The 12,115-nt window shown below is 46.3% G+C and overlaps 1 protein-coding gene across 1 annotated transcript in view; it reads left to right on the top strand.

Annotated features, from left to right (window-relative positions):
- ASTN2 (astrotactin 2) overlaps positions 1-12,115 on the top strand; it is a 668,315-nt gene that overhangs the window by 388,305 nt on the left and 267,895 nt on the right. Inside the window, exon 12 of the mRNA XM_084821224.1 lies at positions 2,613-2,801. Within this exon, the coding sequence (XP_084677350.1) occupies positions 2,613-2,801 (189 nt within the window). The remainder of the gene's footprint in view (positions 1-2,612; positions 2,802-12,115) is intronic.

Raw genomic sequence — 12,115 nt, 5'->3', positions numbered from 1 at the left:
GGGAAGACTCTCCTGTTATGCTAACCAAGGATATTTAATTTAAATAAGTGTAACCATTCCTGTCCTATAATTTGAACATCACTCTATTCCCTTATGCACAACATATCCTTTAATAAACCTCATTGTTTAGTAGTTCAAACTGTGTCTAGTGTCGGTGCCCATCTCATGCCGAAGCCTCTTATACCAAAACTGTTACAAGGTTTTGAATTATTCCAAGAGAATTGGTGGCAGCAGAAAAAGGTCAATTTGTGGAACTCTGAGAATCATGGCGGGGAGTTCCTCAGGTCTTGAACTTTAAACATCACTTAAAAATGAGAAACTCCATCGGTGGGGTTGTTTTCCACATATGTGGTAGCGGTGGGATTGCCTAGTGAAGGATCAAATTTCCCATAGGGCCTCAGCCAAAAGTGGGTGGGGGCACTCTTTTCTCTCTCCCCCACTTCTCTCTCTGTCCCCTTTATTCATCCATTCATTATATTTTCCATGCACTGCATTCTCGTACTTGCTCTCCCTCACATTCACATGCGCACACCCATTCACACAGACTTCCCCCATCTAAGTGCAAATGGATGGTGGAGCTTAAACTTCTCCCTACCTGTATGCTGGGGTCCCACCTTCCCACTTACTTTCTTGGGGCCAATCAGCTGGGCAAGGGGAAAGCCGTGTAACTTACATCAGCGAGGACGGTGCATGGGGATGACTCTCTATTTAATTTGCACTCCCACTAACCCATCCAACAGCCAGGGAGAACAGTGCATGGGAGAGTTATCCCTGCATGCTATCTTCCCTCGCATAGAAGGGCTGCTACCAACCCTCCAAACACCCAACTGTTGGGCTTGGGGGATTGCAGACTTAGCAGGGAGGGGACTTGTGCATCAGCATCCATGGCAGGCTGCACAGAATTTGGGGCATTGCACATGGGTGCTGCATCCTGAACAGAAGGCTCCAAGGACTGCACGCGGCCCGCTTGTTGCCCACATGTGCTATATACTGACACAGGAACAGCATCTCTCAGCTTCAAATTGCCATATTTAATTTGGCCACCTTTCTGCAGGCTAGAGGGGCACTGGATGATCTCTGCACCCCTTCCCTGGCTTGCAACATTCCCAAGAGATTTTATTTTCTTCTTCGTCTTGTGGCAGCTGCTGTTGTCTCAGCACCATTTTGACCTTCAGAAGAATGAGGTGTAGATTTGTGCAGTGGAGAAACAAATTCCTAAAAGTAACTCCAAGGAACATCTGTCAATTCTTGACACATCCAGGTGCTCAGACAGCAGAGATTTTGCTGTGTTCCAGCCCTTCATGGTTCCCTGGGGCTTTGGGTTCATCAAGTACTTTTCTGTGTGTATTGCTTTATTGCTCAGGATAGTGAAGAATAGGTAAAAAGGAAACATCCTATGGGAGGACCAGTGGATCCAATGAAAGGTACTGAAGCAGCCAGCCCACCACAGCTCTGTTTTTCAATCCAGCAAGGAAATGATTGTTTTGATTCTGCCTTGGAATCATAGAACAGTAGGCTTTGAAGGGGCCTGTAAGACCATGAAGTCCAACCCCCTGCTCAATGCAGGAATGTAAGTCAAAGCATCCCTGACAAGTGGCTGCCCAGCCTCATCTTGAATGCCTCCAGTGTGGGAGAGCCCACTACCTCCATGTGTAATTGGTTCCATTGTCACATTGCTCTAACAGTCAGGAAGTTTTTGGAGAAGGATGTTCAATATTTTCAATATCTTCAGTACTTTATTTTTCTTTGGATCATGTTTTTCTCATATGAAAAACTTGCAGGTTGAAATAGATTAATGAGATTAATAGATTAATGATTAATCAGTTGACTAATGTTTCTTTAAGCAGGTGGCAGTAACTCTAATAACTGGAAGTGGGGTGGGGGAGAATTAAGGCAGGTTGCTCTAAGCCTATTTTCCTTGTTGTTGCTTTGGTATGGGGTTCTTTGGCATATTGTGAAATGATCATAAAGACATGTGTAACACTGCTGGATTTAAGTAGGACCCCCCCCACACACACACACACACGCACACACACACCTCATAATGGGATTTTTCAGATGAAATTCTGACCATCTTTACTATACATCTTGGTGTCCAACTTTGGAAGAGCTGGTCGCTCTCCGGGGTGCTGAACTGAAAACAGACGGTGCATTTGCTCAAAGAGCTGCATGTGAGTACCTCTGTGAGCAGGGGTGGGCAAAATATAGATCTCCAGATGTTTGGGACTTCAGCTCCCAGAATTCCCTTGCCAACATAGCCAATGGTCAGGAATGCTGGGAGCTGAAATCCAAATGCTGGGAGTTGAAGTTCTGCCCACCCCTGATGTAGAGTATGTGTACTCCTGGAAATCCCAGCAGCAGAGAGCTTCAGCTATTGGGTGGTATAGAAATGAAATAAATAAAATAAGCCACACATGTGGTGTCTTGCACCGCTTCCCTTATCCATAGGATCAGACGTACATCAGTTTTACATTTATGCTGTTCCGTGGAGTTGGCCTGTTTAACCTTAACCTCCCTTGAAATGATGCAACACAATAAAGTTGAGCTGGAACTGACTTTTATTGGTTACTTTTTGAGGGTATCTGATGTTCCCCTTTATGTTTGGTTCTCAGCTGTGTTGAGGAATATAAGCTGGCTCCAGACGGCAAATCCTGCCTCATGCTGTCAGACATCTGTGAGGGCCCCAAGTGCGTCAAGGCAGATGTGAAATTCAACGACACGCTCTTTGGAGAGATGTTGCATGGCTACAACAACAGGACCCAGCATGTCAACCAAGGGCAGGTCTTCCAGATGACCTTCAGGTATGTCCTATCCCCACCAGCCTTTGCTATGGGCAATACAGCATGGTTCATTTGCAGCATATATAGACAGATGCATATGTTCCTTGACATGTAAATGATGATGATGAGTGCATGGAACAATTGAAAGCCCCAGTGTTCTGCAAAGTAGCCCTAATTCTGTGGTTGGAATATGTTTTGTCTGGAATTGTGAAAGAACCCATAGTTTGAAATTATGACTACTACAGTGAGTAGTATGGTTTATATAGGACTGTCTTTACATAAGTACGTCCAAGCATTACCACTACAAGCATTATATTAAGGAGGCATGAGAGTTCCCCTTTAGTTAAGATGAGTTGCAAAAAAGCAGGGGTTCCATCATTATTAACTTCAAAATTCTATTGCTTGTGAAATGGCACCTGTTAAACTAATAACTTGAAACTCGGCGTGTCATCACACGGAGCTTTTATGCTGTGATTGAGATGGCTCCTTCACGGAAGTTTGCAGGCTCTTTACATGACGCCGTGACCCTCCAAGGTGTCTCCCGCACTAAATGCCCTTTGTTCCATTTTTAAATCGATCACAGATAATGAGCTATCAAATTAGCCCCTTGTGTTCTGCTTCAGTTTCCTCCATGAAAAGAGTTAAAGCGGCAAGAAGAGGAGTGAGATCAATGAAAGATAATGGAAGACTCAGATAAGGGGAGAAGGTGCGAGGGTGGGGGATGAAGTTCATGTAAATGGAGTCAGTGGTGATCCTCCATTTAAAATGGAAGCAGAAAGCCCCATTTTAAATGCAGGATTTTAGGCTGGTGTAGAAATGCCCACTGTATCTGTGATCTACCTATTGAGCTCTGCAGTTATGCAAAATTTCAAAACCAATCCAATAAACTATGTGTCTCCAAACTTTTTGGGTCCATGGGCACATCTGGCATTTTTGAAAAAGTCCCCCTCTCCACACACACATACACACACACATACAAATTGATTGCTTTCAGGGTATAGGAGCCAATCGCAAAAATGTTGGGAGTGCCCCCTTATCTGTATTTGTGTGTGTCTGCATGAATGTGTGTGTGCTACTCTCTCTCTCTCTCTCTCTCTCTCTCTCTCTCTCTCTCTCTGGTGCATCTCTCTCCCTCTTCCTCTCCCTCTCCTCCCCCCGCTTGGTCTCTCTCTCTCTTTCTCCCCCCCTCCTCTACCCATGCAACAGAATGGAGCAATTTCTCCATTCATATGCATGCAGTGAGAAAAAGCCCCCCCCCCCGAAAATCAGCTGGAGGTGGGTGACGTTCACCCCTGCCAAGGAGCCTGTTGTACCAAGGGTCCTTAGTGGGGGTGGACCCCACCCCCAGCTGATTCTTCACTCCCTATAAAAGCCTATGGAGCCATCTCCGTTGCCTTGTATAGAGAGCAACAACACCCCTGCCGAAAATCAGTTGCAGGAAGGAAAGGCTCACACTTCATCGTCTCTCCACCCCTTTCTCAGCAAAGAGGATCCCCCCCCATACATGTGAATGGAGGAATCTTTCCAGTCCCTTGCAGAGGGGGGAAATAACTTGGGGGTGCCTCAACCTGGCCTTGTGGGTGCCATCGCATCCGTCGGCACCATGTTGGGGACCCCTGCGATAAACATTGCTACAGGTAGAGCGAGTTAAAAAATGTTGAAAATTGGTACATTTACCCTTTTTATTCCAATTGTGGTGAACACTACTGATGTACTTTATCCAGGCTTGTCAAGGAGGCATGCCTTTCATTGGTTTGGTGAAGTTCCAAGCAGAGGTTCAAAAGTTGGTTAGGTTTTCCTTCCCCATTACAACAACTGCTGGCAAAGTTATGCCATGCACGCTCAGTTTCATTCTGAAGCTAGACTGCTGCCAGTACTCCCAGTGTTTTCAAAGGGTTATATTGCAGAGGAAATCCACTATATTCTATTTGCAATGCCTATTCCTTTGAGACTCCAGCAAAGGAGATTGTTACCTTGTCGTGGTGCTGGAGCTTGAGCACCTCAAGATGCCATGAGCTAAACTGTAAAGGGACACCCAAGACGGGAAGGTCATGGCACAGAGGTCAGACTAAATATGATCCCTGGGGAAGGAAACGGCAGCCCACCCCAGTATTCTTGCCATGAAAACTAAATGGATCAGGACAACCAGAGAGAATGATCTCAATTCGAATTCCGGGTAAGCCATCTAACATCACAGTGATCCAAATATATGCCCCAACCACAGATGGTGAAGAAGCAGAAGTAGATCAGTTCTATGAGGATCTGCAGCACCTACTGGATAATACGCCAACAAGAGATGTTGTTTTCATTACAGGAGACTGGAATGCTAAGGTGGGTAGCCAAACAACACCTGAAATTACAGGCAAGCATGGTCTGGGAGAGCAAAATGAAGCAGGACATAGGCTGATAGAATTTTGCCAAGACAGCTCACCGTGCATAACAAACACTCTCTTTCAACAACCTAAGAGACAACTTTATACATGGACTTCACCAGACAGTCGACACCAAAATCAGATTGACTACATCCTTTGTAGCCAAAGGTGGCGGACATCTATACAGTCGGTAAAAACAAGACCTGGAGCTGACTGTAGTTCAGATCACAAACTTCTTATTGCACAATTTAGAATCAGACTAAAGAGAATAGGGAAGACCCACAGATCAGTTAGATATGAGCTCACTAATATTCCTCATGAATATGCAGTGGAGGTGAAGAATAGATTTAAGGGACTAGATTTAGTAGATAGGGTCCCGGAAGAACTATGGACAGAAGTTTGCAACATTGTTCAGGAGGCAGCAACAAAAAACGTCCCAAAGAAAAAGAAAACCAAGAAGGCAAGATGGCTGTCTGCTGAGATGCTGGAAGTAGCCCAAGAAAGAAGGAAAGCAAAAGGCAACAGTGATAGGGGGAGATATGCCCAATTAAATGCAAAGTTCCAGAAGTTAGCCAGAAGAGATAAGGAATTATTTTTAAACAAGCAATGTGTGGAAGTGGAAGAAGATAATAGAATAGGAAGGACAAGAGACTTCTTCCAGAAAATCAGAAACATCAGAGGTAAATTCCAGGCAAAAATGGGTGTGATCAAAAACAAAGATGGCAAGGACATAACAGAAGCAGAAGAGATCAAGAAAAGGTGGCAAGAATATATGGAAAATCTGTATAGGAAGGATAATAATATCGGGGATAGATTTGATGGTGTGGTCAGTGAGTTAGAGCCAGACATCCTGAAGAGTGAGGTTGAATGGGCCTTAAGAAGCATTGCTAATAACAAGGCAGCAGGAGATGACGCTGAACTGTCATCTGAACTGTTTAAAATCTTGCAAGATGATGCTGTCAAGGTGATGCATGCCATATGCCAGCAAATTTGGAAAACACAAGAATGGCCAACAGATTGGAAAAAATCAACTTATATCCCCATACCAAAAAAGGGAAACACTAAAGAATGTTCTAGCTATCGAACAGTGGCACTTATTTCACATGCCTGTAAGGTCATGCTCTAGATCTTGCAAGGTAGACTCCAGCAATTCATGGAATGAGAATTGCCAGATGTACAAGCTGGGTTTAGAAAAGGCAGAGGAACTAGAGACCAAATTGCCACTATCCGCTGGATAATGGAGAAAGCCAGGGAGTTTCAGAAAAACATCTATTTCTGTTTTATTGACTATTCTAAAGCCTTTGACTGTGTGGATCATAACAAATTGTGGCAAGTTCTTGGTGGTATGGGGATACCAAGTCATCTTGTCTGCCTCCTGAGGAATCTGTATAACGACCAAGTAGCAACGGTAAGAACAGACCACGGAACAATGGACTGGTTTAAATTGGGAAAGGAGTACGGCAGGGTTGTATACTCTCACCCTACCTATTCAACCTGTATGCACAACACATCATGCAACGTGCTGGGCTGGATGAATCCAAGGCTGGAGTAAAAATTGCTGGAAGAAACATTAACAATCTCAGATATGCAGATGATACCACTTTCATGGCTGAAAGTGAGGAGGAGCTGAGGAACCTTCTGATGAAGGTGAAAGAAGAAAGTGCAAAAGCTGGGTTGCAGTTAAACCTCAAAAAACCCAAGTTTATGGCAACCAGCTTGATTGATCACTGGCAAATAGAGGGAGAAAACGCGGAGGCAGTGACAGACTTTGTCTTTCTAGGCACAAAGTTTACTGCAGATGCTGACTGCAGCCAGGAAATCAGAAGACGTTTACTTCTTGGGAGGAGAGCAATGACAAATCTTGATAAAATAGTTAAGAGCAGAGACATCACACTGACAACAAAGGTCCACATAGTTCAAGCAGTGGTATTCCCCGTAGTAACCTATGGCTGTGAGAGCTGGACCATAAGGAAGGCTGAGCGAAGGAAGATAGATGCTTTTGAACTGTGGTGTTGGAGGACAATTCTGAGAGTGCCTTGGACTTCAAGAAGATCAAACCAGTCCATACTCCAGGAAATCAAGCCAGACTGCTCACTTGAGGGAATGATATGAAAGGCAAAACTGAAGTACTTTGGCCACATAATGAGAAGACAGGATACCCTGGAGAAGATGCTGATGCTAGGGAAAGTGGAAGGCAAAAGGAAGAGGGCTGACCAAGGGCAAGATGGATGGATGATATTCTGGAGGTGACGGACTCGATCTTGGGGGAGTGGGGGGTGGCGACGGCCAACAGGAAGCTCTGGCATGGGCTGGTCCATGAAGTCACGAAGAGTCGGAAGTGACTGAGTGAATAAACAAACAAAAAAAATCCTTTGAGAATGGAAGGTGACCTTACAAGGTCAGGCTACACCTTGCTACACAGATCAGAATCCTAACAGGGGAGTGGGGTTTGGATGACTTTAAGCCTCCTCCCCCTGCTGCCCTTCATGCTTCCAGTATATATTGCCACAAAGACATTTAGTTGTAACATTAATTGCAGACATAGGGCAAAGGGTTAAAGCCACCTACCTCTCACTCTAGGGGCCTGATGCATATTAGCTCCCATGCACTAACTTTTGAGCAAAAAGCAGGAAAAAAACTAGCTACAGTCAGGGCCAAAAATATTGGAACAAGGCTAACTTTTGGCAGTTGGCCTCTGTACACCACCACATTGAAGTTGAAAGGAAACACACCCAGATGGGAGTGAAGTTAGGACTTTCAGCTGTAATTCAAGGGGTTTGACAAAAGTGGGGTACTAACCATTCAGGAAGTACAGCCAGTGGCATACACACACACCCATCGTTGGCGGCTCATAAGTAATGGAACGAATGGCTGACAAGCATCTGCATGGCCAGGTGTGGCCTGTTTCCTGGGTACCCCATGACCAATCAAGCAGAGAAAAGTCCTGGAGGTGGTTCTGAGTGTTACATTTGTGTTTGGTCTTTCTGTTTGCTGTTCACTGGAACTCCCAACATGAGGTCCAAAGAGGTGTCCATGCGAGTGAAGGAGGCCATCATTAGGCTGAGGAAACAACATAAACCCATCAGAGAGATAGCAAAAACAGTGGGAGTGGCCAACACAACAGTTTGGAACATCCTGAAAAAGAGGGAATTACCTGGCAAGCTCAGCAACAGCAAAAGGCCTGGAAGACAACTAGAGGGGATGACTGCAGAATTCTGCTCATGGTGAAGAGGAACCCTTTCACAACATCTAGCCAAGTCAAGAATGCTCTTGAGGAGGTAGGCATGTCATTGTCAACATCTACAGTCAAGAGATGACTTTATGAATGTAAATACAGAGGCTTCACAACAAGGTGCAAACCACTGGTAACGCTCACGAACGGAAAGGCCAGATTAGCCTTTGCCAGCAAACACCTTAAAAAGCCTGCCCAGTTCTGGAATAAGATTCTTTGGACTGATGAAACCAAGATTAACTTGTACCAAAATGATAGGAAGAGAAAAGTATGGAGAAGGAAAGGAACAGCTCATGATCCAAAGCATAGCACATCATCTGTCAAACATGGTGGAGGCAGTGTTATGGTATGGGCATGTATGGCTGCCAATGGAACCGGGTCACTGGTGTTTACTGATGACCTGACTGCTGATAAAAGCAGAAGGATGAATTCTGAAGTGTATAGGGCTATCCTTTCTGCTCAGATTCAGCCAAATGCTGCGAAACTGATAGGACGCCGCTTCATATTGCAGATGGATAGTGACCCAAAACATAGAGCAAAAGCTACCCAAGGGTTTCTCGAGGCAAAGGAGTGGGATGTTCTTCAATGGCCAAGTCAGTCACCTGATCTCAACCCAATGCCAATAGAGCATGCTTTTCACTTACTGAAGACAAAACTGAAGGCAAGAAGACCCGCAAATAAGCAGCAGCTGAAGGCAGCTGCAGTCAAGGTCTGGCAAAGCATCTCAAGTGAGGAAACTCAGCATTTGGTCATATCCATGGGTTCCAGACTTCAGGCAGTCATTGACTGCAAAGGATTTTCATCCAGGTATTAAAGGCGATCCTTAAGTTTGAAATGATGTTGGTTTGTTCCATTACTTATGAGCCCCCAATGATGGGTGTGTGTGTATGCCACTGGCTGTCCTTCCTGAATGGTTAGTGCCCCACTTTTGTCAAACCCCTTCAATTACAGCTGAAAGTCCTGACTTCGCTCCCATCTGGGTGTGTTTCCTTTAGGGGTGCACGAAAGTCACTTACTCACTTACCAAGAGAAAGTCACTCGCAGCTTTTCGCGGTGGGGGGGAGGTGCTTCGCTGCTCCCCCCGCGAAGTTCAGGCCGGGGGGGGAGGCTTCCCGCCTCGCCCGGCCGAAATTCAGGCCGGCGGGGAAGCTTCCCGCCTCGCCCGGCCGAAATTCAGGCCGGGAAGGAGGCGCCTTGCCTCACCCAGCCGCGAAATTAAAAGTTAAAAAAAAAAACACCCCCGTGATAGGCTACGTGACAATTAACGTAGCCTATCACGGCTAGATCTGCAAAGTTAGCCGTGATAGGCTACGTAAATCGTCACGTAGCCTATCACGGGTGACTTTTTTTTTTAAAAAAAAGTGCGTATGCAAATGGCGGCCCCCATAGGGAGCCGCCATTTGCGTTCCTTATTTGGTCGCTGTAGTCTACGTAAATCTTTACGTAGACTACGGCGAAAATAAGGGCAACGCAAATAGCGTTGCCCTTATTTTTGCCGTAGTCTACGTAATCTTTACGTAGACTACAGCAACCAAATAAGGAACGGGAATGGCAGCTCCCTATGGGGGCCGCCATTATCCATACGGGTTTTTTTTTTTTTTAAGTCACCCGTGATAGGCTACGTGACGATTTACGTAGCCTATCACGGCTGACTTTGCAAATCTAGCCGTGATAGGCTACGTTAATCGTCACGTAGCCTATCACGGGGGCATTTTTTTTTTCTTTTATTGGAATGGCGGCGGCGGCAGCCGGTCGAAAGACCGGCTGCCGCTCCCGCCCTGGACGAAGACCCGACGAACCGCCAGCTGGACCCGCCGCCGGGAGGGACATTCGGGAAAGGTAAGTCCCGTCCCGGGGGGGTGCGGGGGGGTGCGGAGAATTTCTCCCCGAAACTTGTTCGGGGGGCCAAACACGTTGGCACTCGGCCCCCCAAAGTTTCGGGGAGAAATTCTCCACCATCCCTAGTTTCCTTTCAATTTCAATGTGGTGGTGTACAGAGGCCAACTGCCAAAACAGTTACCCTTGTTCCAATATTTCTGGCCCTGACTGTACATCTTTCTAAAAGCAGAAATGCAGCATAGTCCCTGATCCCCCACCTTTCCAAAAGCAGACCTGCAGCACAGTCCCTCATCTCCCATATTTCTAAAAGCTGACATGCAGCACAATCCCCGACCTTCCTTTCTACCTGGTAATTAAAGGAAACATGGGGAGATTGGGGCTGAAAGACAGTGTGATAACCCCAATCTTTGCTGCTCTTTTCTGTGTGTTAGAAAAAGGACATGCAAGGATCATGTCTCATGCTAGAGATATTTATTTACACATTACACATTTCCTGATCTAGGTGCATTCTAACATGGTTGTAAGGCCCTAGCCCTATTCAGGCATTCTGCTCATGTGTAAGCACTAACACATGGGGTGGGGGAGAAATACGTCCACTAGCTTTGCTCCCCTCCTTTGGCCTCTACACATGGAAGTTGACTGTCTTCAAAGGAGAGTGCCCTCTATCCATTGAAACTCTCTTTGAGATTTTAGAATCCTGATGCTTGACAGGACTCAAGCATGCCCAGTGCAGTTCTCTTGTCAGCATTTTGACAGTGGGAGAGGAGCAGGGATGGCGGAGAATTTCTCCACGAATCTTCAGGAGGCCGAGTGCCGACGCATTCGACCCCCCGAAATTGGGGGCGAATGTCCCTCTCGGCGGCAGGTCCTGGCGGCGTTTCGGCGGCATTTCGGTGGGGGTGGGGGCGGCAGCCAGTCTCCCGACCGGCTGCCGCCACCATTACAAAATAAAAAAGTAAAGTTAAAAAAAACAACAACACCTGTGATAGGCTACGTGACGATTTCCGTAGCCTATCACGGCTAGATTTCCAAAGTCAGCCGTGATAGGCTATGTAAATCGTCACATAGCCTATCACGGGTGACTTTGGAAGAAAAAAAAAGCACGTACACAAATGGCAGCACCCCATGGGCGCCGCCATTTGCGTTCCTTATTTGGACAGGGGTAGTCTACGTAAAGATTTACGTAGACTACGGTGAAAATAAGGGCAACGCAAATAGCCTTCCCTTATTTTCGCCGTAGTCTACATAAATCTTTACGCAGACTACCCCTGTCCAAATAAGGAACGCAAATGGCAGCGCCCATGGGGCACCGCCATTTGCGTACGCGCTTTTTTTTTCCCCAAAAAAATCACCCGTGATAGGCTACGTGGCAATTTACGTAGCCTATCACGGCTGACTTTGGAAATCTAGCCATGATAGGCTACGGAAATCGTTATGTAGCCGCCTATCACGGGTGTGTGTGTGTTTTTACTGTACTTTTTTTTTTCGCGGCCGGGGAGACGGGGCGCTCCTCCCCGGCCTGAATTTCGGCCGGGCGAGGCAGGGCGCCTCCCCCCCTCGCCTGAACTTCGGGGGGAGAAGCGAAGCACCTCCCCCCCACCGCGAAGCAAGCTGCGGGACAAGCTAAGTCCCTTTCGTCCATCCCTAGAGAGGAGAAGCAGGAAACTGTCAACTGAGACAAGAGTGAGATCATTTTGAGGGCTGAGAGTGTCATGCTGTCTGACTGACAGATCAGTGATCAAGAGGGAGGAAAAAGAAAAAAGCTATGCTGGAATCCTGTTCAGGCTTACTTCCAAGTAAGCCTATCTGTACATGCTGGGGCATATCTATTCATTTGTAGAAATCTACCCAACGAATGACTTACATGTGTTTTGTTTTTTAGTTTATATTTT

This window comes from Heloderma suspectum, chromosome 14 (assembly GCF_057233095.1).
Source record: "Heloderma suspectum isolate Gila_16-S chromosome 14, 16-S_ref, whole genome shotgun sequence".
Classification (NCBI taxonomy): Eukaryota; Metazoa; Chordata; class Lepidosauria; order Squamata; family Helodermatidae; genus Heloderma; species Heloderma suspectum.
Note: the sequence above shows the minus strand (reverse complement) of the source record. Positions and strands in the feature narration are given on the sequence as shown.